The 24,393-nt window shown below is 36.5% G+C and overlaps 1 protein-coding gene and 1 pseudogene across 2 annotated transcripts in view; one reads left to right on the top strand and one right to left on the bottom strand.

Moving 5' to 3' along the window:
- The window catches only part of LOC131790897 (receptor-type tyrosine-protein phosphatase S), a 34,658-nt gene extending 27,776 nt beyond the window's left edge, over nucleotides 1-6,882 (bottom strand). For both annotated transcript variants that reach the window (XM_066158969.1, XM_066158970.1), the window contains exons 1-2: nucleotides 6,648-6,882; nucleotides 6,134-6,517 (exon numbers count right to left, since the gene is read on the bottom strand). In XM_066158969.1, the coding sequence (XP_066015066.1) occupies nucleotides 6,134-6,517; nucleotides 6,648-6,699 (436 nt within the window). In that variant the 5' untranslated portion in view covers nucleotides 6,700-6,882. The remainder of the gene's footprint in view (nucleotides 1-6,133; nucleotides 6,518-6,647) is intronic.
- A 9,457-nt stretch (nucleotides 6,883-16,339) lies between these two features.
- On the top strand, nucleotides 16,340-23,676 carry LOC131790901 (uncharacterized; annotated as a pseudogene).
- Nucleotides 23,677-24,393: the final 717 nt, after the last annotated feature.

The raw sequence follows: 24,393 nt of genomic DNA, 5'->3' as shown, positions 1-24,393 counted from the left end.
AAATTAAGAGATCTTGTAGTTCATCTTTAATAACTTAGTGCTCGAAAGTCTCCTCTTTCTCCCTAAATAACATTGCAAGAGATTAGTGACCATTTTGTCAACACCATGCAGGCAAAATTGAAATGGGGGAGAAGAAGAAATAAATGAAAGTTGAAGAAGAAATTCAAAGGCTAGTATTAAATGCAAACACTTTTGCCACCCATTTTGTAGGCCATGCTCTAGGTGCAGATGTGACGCCCCTCAAACAAACTGAAACAATAAGCAAGGTCAAAAGCTGTCTACATGGAAACTGATTTTGATCTTATGGAGACCAAAAGTCTGATACTTAAACTGACCTGTTTTGGCAAAACATTTATTAATTTCTTTCCTTTCTCCTTTTTCAGTTGAAAGAAATCTCAAAGAATTGGTTATTTCATTACCATGATTTGATTTGTTTTGTAATGAAAAAAAAAGTCTTGAAGCTAGATAAAATAAATATCTTACTAAACTTGTTTTCGTGGACAATACTGTAAATTACAGAACCCCGTTAAGTCCACCTTAATTTTTGCCCTGTGCACTTGGTATTTGGCCATAAATCTGAGCAGAAAACAATTTGGTTTGCAACTTACAGTACAGAACTCCAACTCAGTTAGTAAGAGATAGATACCCACAAAAACATCTTAAACTTATTTTATGAATATGTGGGGTCACATTAACCCTGTAAGTTTACACTACTAAATTATGAATCAACATTTTTAATTTTTCACCCAATTCTTTAAAACATCAGGGTCCCCCTATGCCATCTAACATGTTTTAATTTAAAGAAGGTTTAATTTCCAGCTGCAACCAACATCCTGAATTGAAAGTGATTTTAAACAAAAGTGAGTGCCAACTCTATATCCTGTTTTTAATTTTTGTTTTTAATTAACAATTGAGACAACTAACTGAGAAAAGACTGATTTACATTTAAATGCTAATAAATATATGCAGGCAACAGAGCTGTAATCATGAGAAAGTCAATTAGTAAAACTGCTCCTTGCATCACCAACACAATTAATTTTCAAGGGCTTCTCATAGAGAAATTATTGGGTCTGACTTGAAAGTACTTGAAAGGACTTGAAAGTATTTTGTAAAGTCAACTAAGTGGTGTCAAAGAAAGCAAACAACTTTAAGATCTACGGCGGCTTACTTTTTACAGTCTACGTGCCTGACTTTCATATTTTCCTTGTCACAGCAGCCTGCTTCAAATTATACAGACACCCACTACAAATCCTCCTGAGAACCCTTTTTACACAAAAAGAAATTCATTTCCAGCAGAGGATTGCAAAGTTTTGTTCTTAAGCCTTTCAATTTGTCTATTTATCACAGCAGCCTGCATCATATTTGGCAAATGCCTTCTTCAAATCTAACTAAGAACACTGTGGTGCACTTGAAGTTTCATTTCCAGCAGAGGATTAAAAGGTTTTTCTCATACACCTTTCACTCCCAAGATCTCGATCCAACCAGTAATTCTCCGTACTGTCTGCCAAAAAGGTGAGTGAGTGCCAACTCTATATCCTGTTTTTAATTTTTGTTTTTAATTAACAATTGAGACAACTAACTGAAAAAAGACTGATTTACATTTAAATGCTAATAAATAAATGCAGGCAACAGAGCTGTAATCATGAGAAAGTCAATCATTAAAACTGCTCCTTGCATCACCAACACAATTAACCTTCAAGGGCTTCTCATCAGGAAATTATTGGGTCTGTGTACCACCCTCAATAATTCAATCCATGCTGTCACAGCATGAAAACTTGCTGAACCTAATGACCATCATATTTCCCTCTACTAGACACAGACATGTCTTAATTACTATAATCATAACAGTAATTGCATACTAATTGGAAAGGAGCCCTTGAGCAGTCATGCTATAATGAACATTGTGTGGGCAATTGTCTTTGTGAAGTGAAGCCTGCCCCGACATTTTCAAAATTTTTTTAAGATAGCATCGACCACAAACACTGTTCGCTTGATCAATTATACTCCCGTCAAATATTTTAATGAGTGTAATAGTCATTGCGACAATGATTTACCAGTTTGTCTACAAAGCTTTGGTCCTTAAGCTTGTAAGTTCTTTGAATTTATTGTTACCAAAATATTCAAAATAGTATTTGAATGAATTGTTTTCTGTTATTCTGCCCTATCTTTACTCAGGTTAACCCCCAATCAAGTAGCCAAACATCTCTATCGCTAGATCTTAGATTGCAGGAAATTTGCATAAGTTGAAAAAATTGTGCAATTGTGTTCTAAATCTTCCATTTTTTTAAGTAACCTAACGTAACCACTCATGTTAAAAAAATTGTGAATAGGACTTGAAAGTATTTTGTAAAGTCAAATAAATGGTGTCAAAGAAAGCAAACAACTTTAAGATCTACGGCGGCTTACTTTTTACAGTCTACGTGCCTGACTTTCATATTTTCCTTGTCACAGCAGCCTGCTTCAAATTAAGCAGACGCCCACTACAAATCCTACTGAGAAACCCTTTGTACACAAAAAGAAATTCATTTCCAGCAGAGGATTGCAAAGTTTTGTTCTTAAGCCATTCAATTTGTCTATTTATCACAGCAGCCTGCATCATATTTGGCAAATGCCTTCTTCAAATCTAACTAAGAACACTGTGGTGCACTTGAAGTTTCATTTCCAGCAGAGGATTAAAAGGTTTTTCTCATACACCTTTCACTCCCAAGATCTCGATCCAACCAGTAATTCTCCTTACTGTCTGCCATAAAATTCTTACAATCTTGGTTTGGAGAATTTGGTATTGGATCAACTGATAATTAATACCCGAACTGATATTTTTCTTTATTCTTGTGACTTGTCTGCCTGGTATTGCATTAAAATTGTAGGGAGAAATCCTGTCTTGGTCACTAATAGGATTTAAAGAATTAAAAGCTTCAATTGCATCTAACTTGACTGCGTTAGTTAAAAGAAAAACAAAACCAAAAAAAAAAACAGCATTAACAAGAGTGTACCAAAACCAACATTTTCTAGTAAGAAAAACCGTATCTCACCAAACTTTCTACACTATATATACAAAAGACACAAAAACATGTGTATCAACCTTGTAACTACTCAGATGCTACATGTAATTCTCTCTAAGGTGCGACACATTTAACTTAAAAATAGGTTGTGAGAATTTGGGATTACATCAAGATTAAACCCAGTAGTTCAGTTATCTTTGCCTCTCCTTATTATGTTTGCTAGATTTTAGATTCTAAAAAGAAAACCATCAATTTTTTAATCAGCCAGAGGAGTTAAGTTTAAAAGCGTGAAAAAATAAAAACCTAAGGATGAAATATTGTTGAACTTTACTGGATGACATTACAGCAAGGGTTTAGCCTTTTCACTAACAGATCTCCTGATCACTTCTCCTTACTGTTAGTCATAAAATTCTTCCGATGTTAGTTTGAAGAATTTGGCATTGGATCAATTAATAATCCCCTAACTGACATTTTCATTTATTCTCAGTCCTTGCCTGCTTGATATCGTCTTCATATCTAAGGAGAAATTATGTCTTGATCACTTATAGGAGCTTCAGGGTTAAAAGACCCCAAAAATATAAGGAAGACTACTATAAGTGTTTAGACAGCCAGCAATAACAAGGCTAAATGATCAACAGCAACTATTTTCAAACTCATCTCACTTGTAAGCTACTCTGTACCTTCCTGCCATTTCAACTTTATGCCTGAATGCAAAAAAAAAACCCTTACAAATTATTAATACATGAATCCAACACCCAACTTCCAGTTAAATGTTTGGAACACCCATATCCAAACACAAATCAAATGTCACAGATATTAGAACACATCAGTTATGGTCACAATATTAATATTCTTTCAACCTCTTAACCTCCTGGTCAAAAGATTTCTCCTTTCAATTTTTCTTTTCCAAGACAAATTTATGTAAGACAAATTTTATTCATAAAAAAGATGAATTTAAGAATCAGCAGATTTTAAATTACTTAAATGTTCATATTATCTTGACATTCTAATTTTGAATATGACTGATTTTTGTATGTTTTTCGCATTTGCATCTAAAAGCGATTTTTCACCGTCATATATCAAGTGTCGTTCTAAATTGAAAATTCCATCAATGATTACCCACAAGGAAGTATTTGAATAAAAACATTACGTACAATACGAACCAAACTTTCCAAAATATTTCACCACAGCTAAATCTGAATTTAATATTGGGAGATAAAAATGAAATATAAAAATAGGCAACTTACACGGGAGCGAAACACAGTGTTTGCTAAGAAAAAAACAAAGTTCCCCACGCTGTTTCATTGACATTGACACCCTTGAGGAATAAATTATTTACTAATCGCAAATCATTTGAAGGTTGTGCCAAAAAAAGACCTCTCAGGAGTTGGCAAAAGAAAGGATTTTTAATTACTTGGAGCAGCTGGTCTCTTAAAAAATTATATGTAATGAATTCTGTGAAAAAAACAGTAGTTGCCTATTCATCAACAGGACTTCAATAATGTCCGCTCGGAGTCAAAACAAAGCCCTGTACGGTCTGCTAAACTCCGTTCTCGATTTTTTAAGTCCAGTTTACAATTCGGCGACAATGAAATGCGAAAGAAGAGCAGCAAGGACACTTAAAAAATTCTAAATAAACGGATAGCGTAGTAAGGGCTTTGTTTCACTCAATATGCGGTTTTTGACCTACAGGGTGGCTTCTTGCGAGGACGATCTGCGATAGAAGAAGTCACGAACAAATTAATTTCCAGCTAAGCAAATGCATTATCCCTTTCTCAAAAATACCAATCACACCATTACAACAAAATGCATTATCCCTTTCTCAAAAATACCAATCACACCATTACAACAAAATGTTCTTCGGGATTGACTTCTAAACTTACCATTACCAATTTATCTTGAATGCGTTCTCCCTGATTTCAGACTTATTCCATAGGTCTTTAGCATTCGCATTAGGTTATTCATTCGATCGTAAATGGTTTGTTGACATTTCCATTTCGAACGTTTGATCATTTTGTTCCAAAATTTGTTTCTCCGAGCACGGCATTAAAATGCGGCCAAATATTCAAAGTACAAATGGAAAAAGTATGAATGTAGAAAGAAAAGCAAACAGTAAAGAAATATTGAAAATTATAGTGACCTTGCAAGTGACGCGGGTGACTAAATCAATGTAATAACTGTTATTCGCGATTACATGAAACCAAATCTAACAGTGCAATAATAGAATGGACGAAAATTAAAATTTGAGGCAGATCACGGATAACTTCCTTTACGAGAAGCCTTATTTACATTCCCTTAACGCAGCTTCATTCAAATCTAAACAATCTGATACCTCCGTAAACAGAGGGAGTTGAAAGGACAGCTTTATTGCTATCCCTATCGATAATATCACAAAGTGTACAAAATCGTAGCCGAAGATAAAATTGTGTTACATCTCTGGTTCACCGAAGTCCGAAATACCGATTATTACTCTGAAAATATTTTCAAACAAACCTCTCAAGCAATTTAAGCTGGTTTAACCCAAACATAGAGATTTTGTGGCGATCAGAAGCGAAGAAGTGTACTGTTGACAAGACAACTGGCCGGGTAAATAACTCAGGAAGCATAGCAATTTACAACTGTGATTTGTTCTCAATCGGCATTTCCTTAGGATCATTAATGAAACTGCTGAAAAAGATTCTCATGTAAAAACGGTGGTTTCAAGACAATTTGTTATCTCATTGTTTGTTTCCTTCGCTTTCTCTCGCGTAACAGATTTTCTGCTTGATCAGTAATTTTATCTCTATGTGATCTTGGTAAGCTGTCTGTTTCATAACTAAATGACCGCACCACCAAATATCAGGGATCTTACAAATCTGGTTTCCTTCTCGGTTACTTCATTTGAGCATTGAGTCCATAGAGCGCAATAAACGCATCCATTACTTTATGCACGATTGTTAATGTTTACTAAAAGCTACAAAAGTGCTCCGAAGAGCACATAATTAAGCGCTTTTATAATACTTACATCTCGCTGTCATTGTTGAACGGGTCTCATCGCCTGTTTGAACTGTATTCTAATCAACCGCGCGGCTAAAAGCTAAGCCGAAGATGGAGAGAGTACAAAAAAAAAAACACAAAAACATCACACTTACCTATCACTTCCAAGGATATTTTTTCTCTGGCGGTGACAAATAACGTACTGACTTCGCACATGTAAAAGCCCTCGTCTGATAGATCAACCCGCTTGATCGTGAGCGAAATAGTTTGGCTCTGCCAAATCATGTGGACTCTGCCGGAAAATTTGGAAGGCATCTCATCTGATGGCTGAGGTTTGTCCTGAAATTTGCCTTTAACAAAAAGTACGTCTTTCAATGTAGGGGTCGAGTCTTCCAAACCGCTTGTGCTTGTTCCACATAATATTAAAGGTTTCTCTCCAGGTTTTATTTCCAAGGTCCAGTTCAGAGAGACATCTTGCCGAACATTTACGCTAACTTTATCTCTCACTGCGGTTAGCTTCTGTGCCCTAACCGAGACACCTACAGATCAAACAGAATAATGAAACAGTTAGGATCAAACTCACAGAGGGCTCAAGAAATCTGTGCAAGACAAAAATATTTGCAAACTTAAACAAGTTCGAAGAACTTGACCAGTAGTGGTGGAACTGACCTATAAAGATTATGACTACACCAGACAACCACGAAAGTTTACAGAGCAACATTGCTATTAGCTCTAAACGTCTTGTTACCGACTACCCAGAAATGACAACAACCTCCAAAACTAACATATCGTTCTTAAAATCATAAACACGCTCGATGAAAGAGTCGTATTACTTCTCACTCCAATTAACGCTTCAGCTTTTGCATATTTTTTGCGCATCACCAATTCAGGCTTGTGTACCGTAAAATTATGGCTGCATTATCAATTACATTCCTTCGATGACACTTTGATCACGTGGGTGGTATCACTTGTCACTTCTGAGTGGTTGAAATCAGCATGACCGCCAAATGCGAACCAATCAAAATCATTCATTTTAGAAGAACAATTTCTTTAGGTGATTGTTCGTAAGAATTGCTTCATCCATAACATAATTAAACCTTTTGGTAAAATTCGAAGCACTTTGTACCTAAATTGACCCGCAGGACAGCTTTTAACTCAGTTAATAGTCTGTTTTTGGAATTAAGTGCAAAACAAACATTACTCAGGCTGATAATTTCCTAAACGTACTAATATCATCTTTTATCATGTTTTTCCTGATGTATAAAACCATTACGGTTTAATATTTGGGAAAATAACTACTTACCTCCGCGGTAATGTTTATATAAGGGTACTGTATAATTGATAAAGGATCGCAAAAACGAAAAAAAATCAATGCGAATCCGCGTCAAACAACACATGAACGAACTATGTAAAATATTTTAATGTCACTTTTCGTCGGAAGGGCGTCGAAAAATGTTTTGATTAAAACTGAAGTGCGTTGTTTTCAGATTTATTCTCTACTTCCCGCGTAATCTGACACCAAATTACGCTCTCAACTGTTTTATTACTCTCATGCAGAGTTATCAAGGATTCGTGCTAAGAGTTCCAACTTCCCATTTATTAATCACCCACGGTGAGCGAAATTTGAGGTTTAGTTTAAAGAAACTCCAATAACAAAACAGAATAATACAAATCATTATAAAAGTTCAACTTCAGGGTTAAACCCACACAGAAGATTCTTCAAATGACTGTGTGGGAACTGTTAGGCCTCTGATAAACAGAGAATTTCATGTCGGCGTCCGTCAAACCGCTGGCTAATGCATAATCGGCGGGCGGGCGTTTCTGATTTGTCACAATGGAATCGGGACGACACAATTCGCACTCGTAAACAAATAACATAATGTTGTATAATAAAACGGGATATATGATTTCTTGTTATTTATTATTGCTTGACACACGTCTCTTTTCAGTGCTACCCAGACGCTAACAAGAAGTAAAATCATGGAAAAATTGGGAAAAAAATAGAAAAAGAAATTTGGACGGTTCCATTCCATCTTTTATCTTTGAAAAGAAAATAAGTATAATATATACACTTTCATGATGTACAAAAAAAATTGATCAATCTATTTCGCACAATGACAATGACAGTTGCAGTGTCTGGCTTAATCTTTTATCTTAAAAGATTCGCCGATTACATGTAATTGTTTCATCTCCAGATTTGATTTGCACGAAAATGCAGGCATCTTTTCTTCGTGTTTCTCAGCCTCTTTCCGGTCCCTTTTCCCTTTTTATAATGATGCTAAAAACGACTCAAATATATATAAACATACCAACGAAATGCAAGCCGGAAACCGCTTATAAAATTTTACCTTGAAAAGCGCCCCATCCGGTCAAACCAGTACATTTGATCGCAACTTAAGGTATCAAAAATTTCATAATACGCTACCGTCTCAGCGGAGGTTTTCGTATCTAAGCCGATCAACTTAAAACCTTTGTTAGATTCTGATCATTTTTAAACAGACCCAGAGTCGCTGCTGGTATGCAATAAACTTCTCAAGTTCACTTCAGTTCCAAGTGAACTAAAAACTTTTCAAGTGTACACATATTACCCTATTTTGCCCCAAAGACGAGATGATCTTTTAGTCTCACGCAAGTTTGCATGTGCAGCATCGAGGCCAGAAAATCACTTGATTGTTTTAGGTTTAGAGTGTGGGCAAATCTGTCATGAACTTTTCATTTACAGTGCAATGATAATCTTTTCTATGATAACGTACTTATTAGTAAAGCTTAAGCCACTTCGCCAGACCACTTATCTTATTAACGTTTTACTTAACACTTTTCATCTGTTCCGACATGAATTTGTGCAACGATCATGACAGATCACTGACCAGTTGGCTAATCGGATTTTCACAATTTTTGGCATAGAATTTATCTCTACACCATTAAGCTTTTGTTCATCGGTATGCCTTCTGCTATTACTTCACCTAGCGCCTGCTCTAAGGTAGTATCTGCAATTAATAACTATTTTATACTGTAAATTTTCTTTTGCAATTTTCTTTTTTGCATGAGTTAAGTATCGCCAAGAGAAAAAATAATGGAACAGAGTTGGAGGCTCATAGTCGAGGCTTTGGGAAATGTCAATTTAACCGCCCTTGGTTATCCCATGTTGTACATGCCGGACTGCCGTGCGTGATGTCGGAGATACAAGCCCAGACCGGTCCAAAACTCAGGTCCTTAAATAACTGAGGAGATGTGCCGTCTTTGCTACGACATCCGCAAATGGTTAGACGATTTAGTCTTCTCGGACAAGGACGATAAACTAAAGGCCCAGTCTCCTGCATCTTCTCTGTACTAGTTAGCAGCCGACGTTCAAAGAACCCATGCACTTCTCACATAGAGTAGGGAACATAATTTTTGGTGTTGTGTTCTGGCCTTGTTATTGTCAATTCAGAACCCAATTTCAGTTAAGCAGCCTTAAAACTAAACTGGGTCGTTTTTTACTGGCCTTTACTCCTTTTTTGCGGTGGCTTTGGCTCCTAGCTCTCAACGTCCTAAGATCTCAGTCATTAGCATCAGGAATGCTGAATCCGGGGGGTGTTGAGTTGGGAATTGAAAGAGCGTGGCCTCAGCGGCTCACCCCCCTTTATACAATGTACGGTTAAAATGAATTTTCCTGGGTCCCACCCCCCACAGGATACCATAGCAGCTTCCATTACCTGCTTTTCAACCCCTGTTTTACTTTCTCTACTACATCTTTATTCTGCCTTCCATATTAGCTGTCTTACAGGGTCGATCGAGTAACTCTTCGGTGCCTCTTCTTCAGTAGAACCCGTTGTATGAATCAAAGCCAAATTCACGTTTACGACTTCTTGAAATTGGTTGCCCGAAAATCATGCAGTCATTACATATTTCACATTTTACTTGATTTTTCACTGAGGATGACTTCATCTTTGCCAAGTGTCTTTTTTTTTCTGTTACAACAGATCTATGCTTTACGTATAACCAATCCGAGAGCAACCTGCTCTTTTGAGCCACATGTTGTTCGCGTAGTTAGAAAGCTACCAAAAATTGTCTCCAACGCTAGTCAAATGCAGTCCCTTATCCGGAAACATCGGTACCAATATCAAAATTTGAATCATATCATGAACTAAAATCTCACTTAGAAAAAATGGTGCCTTGTACCAAGTGGTTTGGTCGTTTCTAATACGCACCTCTTTTATCCGAGTACAGAGTTTACTGTTAGTGGTATTGTGGACATGTTTGAAAACTACTCATAAAGCACCGGTGTAAATGTCACACCGACAACCACGTGAACTTGGGAAAGTTTTCTCATCCATTCCAGCCCCACCCCGACCCCCAGCCCCACCCAACCCTTCCCCTTTCAATCTCTCAAGCTCGTTACAAAGTCATAATCCGTCAAGCTGATCATTTTTAAAGAACTTACCGTTTTAAGGAATTTCAACACTGAACATACGTTGATTTCTACGTGTCCGTCTGATGGAGATGAATGCTCAGATTTTATTTTCTGCAGCAAGAACTATTGGAAAAAACTTCTCAGTTAATTAAAATGTGTCCGAACAAATAAAAGGTTGATCTTCATCCACGTACCCCGCAATGTTCTCAGTTTATCCTCGAAGCTTTTATCTTGTCGATACCATTTTTCTCGCTCGCATTCACCGAAGATTTCTGTGTCGATAGCAGGAGTTTCATTAAAAGCCGTTTACCAGCAGTCGACCGCCACCTAAGACTTCTTACCACCGTCTGCAGTTTAGCCTGAGACGGTGCTCCCGTGTTTATGTTTCGTCTCACAACTTCCTATCCGAGCACAACTTCCTGTTACACCATCAGAAGCCGTAATGGAAAAAGTTTCAGTTGAAACCCTGTTGATAGTTCAGCCACAGAGCTTTTAACTAAAGAGTTTAACCTCTAATTATGAGCTTTTCCGGCAGCTTGACGCTTGTAATGAGCTGGTGTCGTCCCTTGTTAGTTCTCGACAACTCATTCCTATTCTTGCCTTCTGTTTGTTTTCCTTCATCTTCTTGCACGAATGGTGTACAGATAGACTGGTCAAAGTTGCCGTAAATCCAAGCGTAGTGGGTTGATTGTGGCTTTCGATCGAGAAAAATTAATACCCATAACACCTGAATAAAAACCACGCGGTTGTTATGCTATTGGAGGTCTAGTGTATGGTTTTGTGTAAACATTTCACTCATAGACAACTTTGCGCTCTACTCTGATGTTAATGACTTCCGAACAAGTTATCGAAACATTAGCTGTTGTCCATGACGTTGACAACAGTCCTTTCTGGGACAACACCCGTAAGATCAGACAACTTGTTCGGCTAGTACTCCTTGGTGTTCTGTCTGTTTAATATACATCACCTCAGTCGAACAGAAAAGAAAGGTTTAGAAAAGACAGCCATAGCAACTTTGCCAGAGAAATGTAATGATGGCGGTGATGAGGATTTGCTCAAAACACCGGGATACGCCTCACATGATTCTCGTGTCGTGACATCACTTCAGTCACGGGACATTGACCTGTTTAACCCTGAGAGTGACCAGCATGTAATTTCTCCTCACAATAATACTGCTGAATTATTTATGAAGATCATGAGAATAAGGGAAATGGTCACCAACCTAAAAAAAGATTCTCCTTGTCAGCACCAAAGGAAATGCATAGAAGAGTGTGGAGAATTTGGATATTAGTGTTGGGGTGTAAAGGGTTAAGTGTAAATAGATCTGATAGCAGATGCCATAAACCATGAATGGTGAAGTTCCCTTTGCCATATCACTCTACGAGGAAAGCACGTTTCGGCATCTTTGGTTGTTGCATAAGTCGCTCCATCTTTTCACAACAAATTATACAAATTTTCCATTGGATTTGGACAAAATCACAGGTCCACGGCATCCTCAAACGATTCCACCCTTAAAGATGTCTCTTTTAGATACTGGACAAGTGTAGAAATTTTAAAAATGGTTTAATGGCTGTAATTATGATTGATGTCCCCACAAGAGATTATACACTGTTTATATTCTCTTGTACTCCAATATTTCTTGCATGGACTCATTAGAAAATCACGTGACCCGTTATCCCATCCGCCAACCAAAGTGGGGGTGGCTAATGATGTATATTTACCGAGGCGCGAGGCGACGAGGTAAATATTCACTGCCGCTAGCCACCTTCATTGAGGTGAATAGTTTTTTTTAATATACCATAAAATAGTGAGACAATACAACACCAAAAACATGATTTCAAACTAATCGTTTATTCCTGCAACGATTACAAGATTTACGGGTGCGCATCTCGCGAGAGTCTCTTGGAGATGAATAGCAAAGGATATTCGGAAATTGGGAGTAGCCATGGAGAGCGCTCTTTCATTGCTATCCATTGTTTTATTATGTACAAATTCTGGATTTACAAAAATCACAACTTTATCATTTATGGTGTAAGATGTATTTGGAATATACTGAGTTGGCCATAGAGTGCAAATATCTTGGCACTAGTGGGTATGAGTAGCCGGTGGAAGTGGGAAGGATTTCCTAGATGAATAATATCAAGAGAATATAATTATCAGGTCTTCTCTTGATTAGGTAGGGATGATTCTCTCTCCAAATTGGACAAGGGGAACATTTCTCAATCCAGAGGTGTGTAACAAGAGCGTAGAAATTTACAGCGTTTGGGTGTGGTGCAGAAAGGGGCGGGGGGTGCCCAAATTTATCATTAGCTTTTCTTTAAAGGCCTAACAGCCCGTTAATGTAAGTTTGAAAGAAGTTAGAGATGACCTACAGTGGTTTAACCGTCATTTTGCCTTCCTTTAGAGTAGGGAAAGGATGCATGTGGCGTTTTCATTCTATGCTTATAACAGGAGTATAACAGGAATACAAAATGGTTTTCAAAAGGGTAGGGTCAGGCAGCTCGGGTCAGAACATCCCACCCATACAGTACTTTGGCCGTAATACGCACCCCACTCCCTAGGGTGTGTGTTTAGTAAGATCAGGTTATGGGCCGAGCATCCCTCGAGACAGACGCTGCGCTGCAGACGATGCTATTCCATTGCATGAAGGTTACCCCGTGTATTAGGTTAGATTTCTCTAACCATAGTTTGTTCCCATTTGTACCCCTAAGGATAGACAGGGGGAAGGGGTGGGTTAATTGTTCGATTTTGACACGGTGCGCGTAAGGTCACAGCATCTTTCAAGGATGTGAATCCAGTGTAACAGGGGAAAAAAATTGAATGAATAACCAAAAAATGAAAGGAAGATGAGTGAACGAAGCTTGAGGCAAACTAGAACATAAGGATTCGAAAATCTTTTACAGCTGGCCAAATTTCCATTTTTAACTGCGGAATAATATCTGCTATCTCCGGAAGCTAAAGCATGGTTGATCCTGAAATATCCCTCCACAACCGCAATAGATTAATTTTATCGCTGAGCAGATCTTTTTCAACGTACTAGCGGTTTTCTACCAGTCGAGAATTTGTTCCTCTGGCTCCATACACCTGTGCGCGTGTACTATCGTGGGAAATCTGAATGAGCATATGCGCTAATAACGAGATAAAAGGGATTAGCAAGAGATTATCGCAGCAACCACTAAAAAATCACCGTGGGTTTTCTTCGGCCTTTGGAAAGGGTTGAAATTTCAAAGTTAATAAAATTGATTTGAATTTAGACTAAATTGGCAATTTTATTTATATTAACAACAATTTAAGACAAACTCCTAAAAAGCTGTAGTTCCGCAATATGTGTTTACCGACAAAATTGGTCAAATTATTTATTTTAAAACAATTTCGCAATAACCCGCACTTTGATTTAGAATCCCCGCGCGCTGCTACGATGCAAATGCTCTCTCACCTGTTCGAAAATGAAACATGTATATCATTCATAAAGTTTTTTCTTTTCAGTTTTTATCTTTTCATACACGTCCTTAGATTTTTCCCTTTCAGTTGATTTTATTCCGCAAAGAAACGTTATTCAGAGGTACTCTCTTTCTTAAAACTGATAAGATTTTTCCATAATTGACTTTATAAGGAAGAATTTAATAAATTGACCACGAAATTGAATAGCCGATGAAATGAACTCTGTCCAAAACCCGTCAGCAAAAATCTCCAAACTATTTTTCATTCCCATAACCTTTGAATCTTTGTTTAGCTCCTTCCTCTTACAGAATAGCCGCAAAACTTTGCGTTTAGCTCCACTTCATAGACGGATCAGAACAGAAATCATAGGGTACACGATAAGTCTTGATTTCAGTCAGTCACTGATGAGAAAAGAAGCAAGAGGAGTCAAACTCGAGAACAAGCTCAATAGATTCTTGATCCTTTCTTCAATGCAATAAGTCTGTAGGCAAGCTAGTTCTTGAGGTGATTCAGATATGTTTGACATAAGAATCGTTAATACTCAATCGCAACCCAGGCGTTTGAAATTGTTCATTATAGCATGGGTTATCATGATGAGATGAGATATCTAAAAATCTAAGGTGTAAAAATTTTGCTGATGTAAATGGCTGCATGGATCAATACTTTCACTCTGTAAATCTGAAAAAAACGCTGCATTTTCGTCAACCAATTTCCTCATCTTTCATTTGATCTCACACAATAATTTCTGCCCGTTCCTGCTTTTCTGCCAAAGATGCACACGTTATTTGATATCGTAAGTAACTACGGGTGGCATATGTCTTATATCAGCAGTTTTATGTTTTCAAACGAAATTGCTTGCGTTTTTTCATAAAACAACTGTGCAGTAAGCGAGCAATCATGATTGGTTTCGTTTCGGAAACCGTAGTTTTGTTGGAGAGGTTATTGTCAGATAAGGAAGGCTCCAATTGTTCTACTGCAAAACGTACGTCAAAAAATTGTGACAAGCTTATGCCCGCATCACTGACTGAGTCAAGCCATATACATGGGAAGTACTTATTGGTAAGCAGACTACAAACGGTTTTTCTCAGTGTGAAACTTTACCAGCAAATCAATCAAAAAGATCTTAGGATAGGGAAGCCCTCCTCTGACATCTGACAAAGAAATCAGTTGGAGACAAATATACTTTTTCCTTGATAAAGCAAGTCATCTTGTTCGTTTTCAGACGTTTTTTGCTAGTTGGAAAGCTGTCATACTGTTCTTGTGTCTCTGAATCTTTGCGACGTAAGCTTTTTAAGCATATTTTATACCAGCCGCCGGAGTGAATTGGTCAAACAATTCAGTTACAATTCCATAAATATGTTTATTCTTACTTCGCTTTTTATACAATGAGACACACAGATTGTTATGGCTTTTCCGCATGTTTATTTTGCCTAGAATATTAAGTTCAATATTCTTTCAGAATCGTTTGCGCAAATGGCTTTTTCATGACATATCACTGCAAGAAAAGATAGACATATCGGCGACTAACTCTTTTTATTTAATCCAAGCCAGTAGAATGTATAATTTAATCTTAATAAACTAAAATAATGACTATTTGTTTTATAATCGGAGATATTCTAGCCAATAAACACTGCACACGATTACCTTTTAGGAAAAAGGCCACGAATTCCTCACAATCCAACATAGTTTCTTTGACTTCACAAATTATTTGGAGTTTGGAATTTTTAGACTGCATGCATCACGTTTCCTGAATTTCATCCCAACTTGTGTTTGAATTATTACTTGCGTGATATGATAAATCGGATAACACAACGTTGAAATTAATGGATATCGAGACCTTGATCACTCACAGAGCTTACAATAATTGTAAAATGTTCTTAGTGAAAACTTAGTGCATGCAAACATGTTCTTCAAAGGCCACCCCACAAATATAATCTCTTGTGAATAAAAATCTTTCTTTTTTCTTGAGCTAAAACCTCTTCTAAACATAAACTATATGGTTTCAAAGGAACAAAAACACTGTCATAATAAAACTTAGTGACTATTCATTAAGCGGTATTTGCTTGTGTTACGCCCAAGCTATAACATTATAGACATTTTTTTTGGAAGGATATGAATATTAACACACAAATCCTGTTTGCCTGCCGAAAATTAATTCAAAACCTTCATTTTCTCTTAAAAATTCAGAAGTTCATATTGTGGTAAACCCTATTCGCACCTCTTAAAGAGGTTTAAGACTTAACGCTGTTTTAAGAATGTGACTTTTTCCTTGATAAACTGAAGTATTTTGTTCCCTTTGTTGATATTACTTAAAATGAAGCCTAGCGTTCTCTAGAAAGAGAATGATATTATGTTCTTAAATTAATCTTCTTTCTTTGTCTTTTGCTTCGATCGGCATTTTCCAAAGGGCAAACTCACTAGGATTGCGGTGCGTTCGAAAAGGAATATCGAATGTCTCCTACCTCAGGACGCAGAAAAACGCGTCGCAATTGCGGTTGAAAAACCACGTGATCTGCGCTATATAAATAGCAAGCCACGAGTCATATGTTTGAAGAAGACAAACAGAAATCTCTCATGAAGGAAGTGTGATCGACATTATCTGATGACCATGTTTTGGAATCTGCCTTTTCGTGCATCTGTCTATAACAAACTCATCTTTGTGCTTCGAAATTAGCGTGCTCTTTGGTATTCATTTTGAGAGTAAAAAGCACAGCGAAATTTGCTTGACCGTTGGCCGTTAACGTGTGTTGTTCAAAGCGTGCTGTGCATGGGGAAGTCGTGCAATGAATTTCTTTGTCTGCTCTCAAATCAAGGCAATTGGCCTGTTTGTTACGTTATTTGGTAAGTCAATCGATGAATTATCGGTCAGAACTTCGAAGGATTGTGACTGAATTTGCTTTGTTTTTACTTTTGGTTATTAACTAGCGTATGCGACGAGTCAAGACACAGGTACCTTTTCTACGAAACCGAAAGATAAGGAGGTATTTGTCGGAGAGGATGTGCAGTTTGATTGGGAATATGTTAAGGAAGACGTTCAAGAGATCCAATTCGGAGTTGTTACAATTAAAAATAAAAATGTAGCCATTCTGGTTAAGACCGACAACGGAACTAAACAGAACAACCTACACAAAGATGTTGAATGGGTTCGAGACAGAGTTGAGATCGTCCCTGGCAAGCGAGCGAGTTTTAAGATTAGGAATCTTGAAATGGAAGACTCTAGGACTTTCTTTTGTCAAATAAGATATGGAATTCATGGAAAAACCGAAAGTGACGAAGTCAAACTGTCCGTTGTCGGTGAGTAGTATGCAAATAATTTTTTCAATACACTGATTCTTAAATTTACGCGCGCGTAATTTGAATTTGTTTTGATCAGTGTTCCAGAGGTAGTCTTGGAAGATCTTCAAAACAGTTGCAAAGATGTGTAAATTTATTTTGCATTAATGATGGTGCGAATCTCTTTTTTGAATATGGTAAATATTTTTGGATTTAACTCGTTTCTTTGTTAAAAGAAACCAAATATTGTGCAGGGCGATAATAGTTATAATGTAGCGGCGCGACTCTCGAGATATGAATGATGTCATTTATTATTCTAATGGAGATCAAGCTTGCTTATTAGTTAGTGCCTTCTGGAAAAGGCTAAAAAGAAAGAAACATTTAAGATCAACAACGTTCGAAAGCTAGTTGGTCAAAATAAAGTCTGAAAATAGTGGGATGTTTATCATTTAGCACCATAATGTTTTGTTTATCCCTTTGTACTCATTGGCGTGCTCTCGGAAAGGAAGGGAAATCCATGGCGTGATAAAAATAGTAAGACGTGATATCGCGTTCGAATTAGCAAGTTGTTAATTGCATAGAACAAGAAAATTGTTATTTGTTTGGAATCTAGCACGTAATCGACTATCCTGTTGATACGTGGATAAATATTTTGAAAATGCATCAGTTTGGACAGGCTCTGAGCGTTTGTTCATCAAGGAATTTTATTAGGGAAATTTTTTCATGTTTGCGTGGCTTTCAGTTTGTTCTGACATTCTAGTGCGTTCTAATACAAAATCAACATGAGAATGGGAAGCAGTTGTTCATTTCTGACCTTCGTGAAACGCCTCTAGTTCTGAGTTTGCATTTCCCCGCGCGTCAAAGTTTTTCTTCGAACAAATTTTGACCGCGAACTGTCAACATCGTGTTTTATTTGTGATACATCCAGATAAGGATCACTTTCTTGTTGTTTGCGGTGTCTTCCATACTGAGACCCAACTGTGAAAACGTTTCTCTCTAAAATGTTGTTTTGATTGCTTTTTCTCTTTTCTTTGGTGAATCGTGGCATGGAAAGAATTCAATTTGATGTTTCATCCGATTTGACACTTAGAGGAGAATCTGCCCTCTGGCCAACTTTTCTTGGCAATATGAGTTCTGTTATCGTGGTAGTCAGCTATCTCACTTTATCTGCATATTCCTCGTATTTGTAATGTGTTTCTTTTATTTTCTGAAGGCAGGTGTTCAAAACCCACAAATTGACTTAGTCATGAAATTATAATTTTGCACCTTCAATACACATTTTTTTGTAATTTGTAATATCCACTTTTTAGAAATAGGGATGATAGCTTAGCTTCGATTTCTGTTGAAGAAAGGAAAAAATTACGACCATCTTGTTTACAAAAAACCCAAAATTGAAATTTATAAGTTCAGTGTGAAACTTAAGGATTGTCAGTATAATCATAATTTGTGATGAATATTTATACAAGTTATATGTAATTTTGTTCTCAATTGTGGTCAAAGTGCTGCTCTCTTGTTCTATCTCTTTGAACCCATTTTAGGGGAAACGATTTATGGTAGGTAATAATCATTGGAAGAAAAAGTCTTGAATAAAGATTGTTGTTTTGAGTGGAAAGGAATTTTTGAGAATGGTAATAGCCAAAATACCATACAATAATAATGAAAATTCTAGCATCTATGAAAAATTACGTGTAACTTCTCTTTTGCCAAGTTGATTAGGCAATAAATATATGTGATGTGGAATCAGGGAATGTATAGAGTAGAATGTTACATGATTGTCTATATATCAGGTGGAATTTTTTTCTTGCTTTTAAGTGCAAAAATATAAATTTCTGCACCTTGTTGGGCTATTATAAAATCTTGATTATTTTGAAAAACTTTAGAAAAATCCTCATGCAAAACTTTTATTAGATTACACTGCTGGAAAGAATATATTTCATTCCAGTGGTTATGATTTAATTTAGTGTATAAAGGATTTTTTTCCATTTTAGGAGTGTTTGCTTAAAATAGTTGTTATGATCCTCAAGAAGACATTTAATGAAAAATGTTTGATAATAAAATTAACTAAATGATGATATGTTAAGAAGATAAATTTTCTTATGGTATGTAATGTGAAATGGGTACAGTGAGTGATGTGGAAGAATTTTTAAAGTGCTAAAAATTGCATTTGGTGTGGAAATTATGAAATTTTGCTTTTAGTCAGCTGTCAAGTCTTCATTAATGATTAAAAACCATTAGATTTTCATTTTCAGATGAGTGAATATGGCTGCAGGTATAAAATATTGAGTCATCTAGACCCTGACACCTTTCTGAGAATTATGAAATACATTTTAACCTTTAAACCCCTGCGAGTGACTAACACCAGTTCTCTTTACAATATTTCTCCTGAATCACCCATTAAGATCAAGAGAATATCAGAAATGATCACCAACTGAAGAGGCTCTTGATTGTTAAACAAATTCTCCTTGTCAACACCTTAGGAAATATATAGAGAACTGTATGGAGAATATGCATACTGATGTTGATGTGTAAAGCATTAATCAATGAAAACATATGCCTCTGGTATCTCTTCTTTTGTAATGAGGCACTGACATTTACAGCATATGTCTATTCAATGACTTAAAATGCAATACTCCTTAAGGCTTCATAGTGAATGATTTTTTCAATTTAGTTGTAAAACTATCGATATGATAATTATTAACTTTGCAAAATAGTGAAATCTTGTTTCTCTAACAAGTTTGAATTTTTTTACTTGTGATAAATGTAAAATGATATGTTGATTTTCAGCTTGTTCAGAAATGTTTTCTTTTTTTTTAATTTTTTTTTTTACCTATAAGTGAGCACTCTCTTTTTTAACTTTTTAACAGCTAAAAACCACAATGGAGACCTCAGAGTATGCTGCAGAACAGGTCCTCAAGAGATTTTTGTCTCTGCCACTCAAAAGACTATTATAAAGATTTTATACGACCTATCATGTTTTTACTTTTTTAACTGCTAATTTAAAGTGACTGGCATTGAATTTCTCAATGTAGTCTCACCAGTGAATCAAACATTAAGGTCATGACAATAGAAAGAATGATTGTTAAAGTGTGCTCTGAATGTTAAACAAATTCTCCTGGTCAATTCTAAATGAAATGTATGGAGTACAGCAAGGAAAATATCAATACTGGTATTAGGCTGCGAAGGGTTTAGAGACAAAGATAAACCTACTGATGTTCACTGTTTAAGATTCAAGGTCTTCTTTCACTCTCAATATCTCATTGGTAATTCTCTTTACTGTCTACCATGCAATTCTTGTGCTTTTAGCTTGGAGAATTAGGTATTAGATCAACCTTGTAATCCCCCAATTGATATTTTCTCTATTCTCATCACTTGTCTGCTGAATATTGTATCAATTTTGTTAGGAGAAATTCTGTCTTGGGCACTCCTGGGAGGTTAAAAGGGTGACAGGCTGTTTGAGAAGCTCTCTATGGTGGCCAGTTTACACCAGCTTAGTTGATAAAATGACTCTATCTTTGAAAGATTGTTTCTCCTTGCAATCTCTAAACAACTCTGTCATGACATATAATTACGTTTGATAGTGGAGGTAAAAACTAGGAACTTAGCAGTGTTCTCCTTTTCAGACAGTAAATGGCAACATTTACTGGCTGCTGTACCTTTTTATTATCTAAATTGCTTGAAATTATTTAAAATTTGACAGGAAAAAGGATCGCTCTACTGGCTTGCAAGTTCATATTTCCTGTTGTGTTCAAATTATGGGAGATCACTAACCTACTGTTGTGTACAATCAGCAACGACAAACTTATTTCCTTAACAATGAAATACATATCTAACAACGCATATGTACAAAATAGGGAAGCTAGTTGCTGGTCCTTTTAGTCTCTGATTGTGACAATCATTCATGCGTTATTTTTGCCATTTTCTAGATCTCGTGATAGATAAGTCTGCCTCTGATGTCAGTAAAGAGTCTTGGTTGAACCACAAGATATCAGTAGTTTGTGCAGTGAAGATTCTGGAGGGCGATACAGCAATGTTCTCATGGATGCATATCCTCACAAAACAGTACCCAAGGGATGGCATGATGACACAGCTAGCAAGAGCGCCATACAAATAGTTACCAAAAAGGATGTTGAGTTTGAGACACTGCAAGGCCAAGCCGAGAACAAGCACACTGTAAAATACCATGGCAGTCAAGTCAAAAGCTTAGTATGTGTTATTAACCTGTCACACAAGACCTTTGTATCATTCTCCCATCTGTCTACCCTACATTTATTGAATTTTAGTTGTGAAAGTTTTGTGTTTAAATTAAACAATACCTTGGTATTGATTTTTCCCTTTCTTTGCTTGATACCATAATAATTATATGATAAGGAGAATTCCCCTCCTATGATAACCTGAATTATTAACCATTTAACACCTAATAGTAACTAACATCTAATTTTTCCTCTCAAATCACCCTTAACTCAAACATTAAGGTCATGAGAGTAAGAGAGAAGAACACTGACTAAAAAATATCTTGATTGTTGAACAAATTCTCCTTGTCAGAACCTAGGAAATGTCTAGGGAGAAGTATGGATAATATGCATACTGATGTTACAGTGTAAAGGTTTAAAATGCATTTTTATTGGGTCTAAATTCTGATCTAATGGGGTCACCATTAACATCATTTTGCTTTTTATCATACGATAAACATTAATCCTGTAACCCCTGAAGTGACCAGCATCTAATTTCTCCTTACAATATCATCCCAGAATCACATATTGAGGTCATGAGAATGAAGGAAATGATCACCAACTAAAGAAACTCTTGATTGTTAAACAAATTCTCTTAGTCAGCACCTTAGGAAATGTATAGAGAACAGTAGAGAGAAAATGCATAATGATGATAGGGACTGTAAAGGGTTAACAAATAGATTCCATTTTGCCAAATGTCTAGCTTTTGAGTTGCTTCTAGGTTGTTCAATGGATGTTAGCTGGGAGTCTTAAATTAGTTTGCTGTTGTCAGTTGATATCAGAGTGGAAATCTCTCTAATTCTCAACTAAATTGTAAGGATACTTTTTTACAGCTCCACCATCACCACCAAGAAATCTTAAAACACAAACAGTATTTGATGAAGCAGCAATTTATATCCAACTGAAATGGGATCCCCCATCAACAGATGGTGGCACAGAAATCAAGCGTTATGTTATTCAATATGTGGCTAAAGGTCTCTCGTGGAAGTCACCGAACAAAGCCGAAACTACAAGTACTGAATATGGCGGCCTGAGACTTCCAAATGGAAAGTACAATGCTAGAGTCAGGGCCCAGAACAAGGCAGGCTTAGGACCCCCTTCAAATGAAGTGATTATAGATCTTGGTAAGTCTATACTTTTGACCCTATATGGTGTATATCAGGGGTGATTCTGTAAGGAGTAATTTGATGCTGGTCACTCTCAGGGGTCAGAGTTAAAATGTTACATATATTATATTATATATATATATATATATATTTTTTTTTTTAATCTTTGACCCCAGAGAGTGACTAGCATCAAATTACTCCTTACAGAATCACCCCTGAATCACACATTAGGTCTCAAGAATAAAGGAAGAGGCTCTTGATTTTTAAACAAATCTCTTCGTCAGCATCTTAGGAAATGTATGGAGAATATGGAGAATATACATACTGATGTTAGGGTGTAAAGGGTTAATTGCCATTATATGTGACATTACTACAATTGACAACAACTGATAGAGAAAGCAAACAAACAAAAAACAAAGATTATGGCAAGGGAACCTACATATAATGAAAGCCATATACCTTTTGAGCTTTAAGAGGGACTAACATCTGATTTCTCCAAACAATATCAGCCCAAAAAATCACACATTAAAGTCACAAGAATAGAGGCAATGATCACTGACTAAAGTAGCTCTTGATTGTTAATCAAGTTCTCCTTATCAGCACCTTGGGAAATGTATGGATAACAGTATGTAGAATATGTATACTGATGTAAAGGTGTAGAACTTTGTAATGGGCCATGCTCATCATAGTCTCTGTGACTCAGTGGTAGAGCATCAGAGCATGGAACCCAAAGGTCTGAGGTTTGATTGCTTATGGGAATTAACTCGTAATCTTTTCCTTGTTCCATGCTCATGACAAGACAAAAAAAAAAATCTTTCTCTATTTCTTTACCAAGTCCAAAACTTACCATCTTTTTATTTTATTTACAAGATTATATCAGTATGACTGTCTTCTTGTTAAACTGTTTCTTTCAGAAGACTTTGAACATTCCCAGCTACCAATTTCTGGCGGCTCTCCCATGCACTTCCCACAGATTGTACTCCTTATGCTCTCTGTTTTGGTGTGGTTTCTGCATGGTAGCAAGCAACTGATATATTATGATCGTACATAAACCTACTCCCAGGGTCCTAAGTGTGTGTTTTATCAATTAAACAAAGAAAATAGGGTAATTGTGAAGAACAACTCCCTGAAAAAAACTTGTCAGTCAACTCACAATCAACAATTGGCCAACAGTCCACCTGACAGACGTTGGCCAATTAGGCTCATTGGACATACTTCATTGTTCAAGAGATTGTGCCAAAATGTTTTTGTTGAATCGTATGGGTATTAAGTCATTTAATAGTGTTCAGTGTATGCAGAGTAAGATCAACATCAAAAGCATGCATAAAAACCAAGTCAAAGTATTATTTTGGAGGTTAATTGGCAGGTATATTGCTTTAAAATCCATTTAAAACTTTTGTTGATGGCCATTTGTAACCTGTGGGTTATCTGTCAGCCAACAGTAATGGCTGACAGTTGATAGAGGCTGGAGCAGTGATGTGTTCTTTCATAATCACTTAAAATAGAACAGCACTCGGGTTGTTTACACATATGAGCGTAAGAGCATAATTATTTGTTAAGGACACATTTATACTTGGGTCATGAGATGACCAAAAATTTCTTCCTTCTTATACTTGTAAATACAGAATATGGACACAGTGCAAACATCTGTTTTGAATCAGACTGATATGTTTGTTTGGGGTCTAGCATAGAGGCACAATGAGTATCGAATGATGGGTCTCTAATTTCTTTATGCCTGTCTTTTATATGTGTACTTGGAACATTTTAAAATGTTGCATCAAGGTTGCAGACCAATGTAGTGCATATTGATTTTAAAGTGTATCTGAGGTTTGGATAAATGCAAGTCTTAACTTTTGCTAACAAAACTGAAGGGGAATGCATTGAATAAAGCTTTGAGTGAGTTGTGATGTAACTGCTACTTCTCCCTTTGTTTCACAATGGAATACATGCTATTTTGGAAGGAGAATCTAGCT

Source organism: Pocillopora verrucosa, chromosome 12, assembly GCF_036669915.1.
Source record: "Pocillopora verrucosa isolate sample1 chromosome 12, ASM3666991v2, whole genome shotgun sequence".
Classification (NCBI taxonomy): domain Eukaryota; kingdom Metazoa; phylum Cnidaria; class Anthozoa; order Scleractinia; family Pocilloporidae; genus Pocillopora; species Pocillopora verrucosa.
The sequence above is the reverse complement of the archived record's forward strand: the minus strand, read 5'-3'. Positions and strand labels throughout refer to the sequence as shown.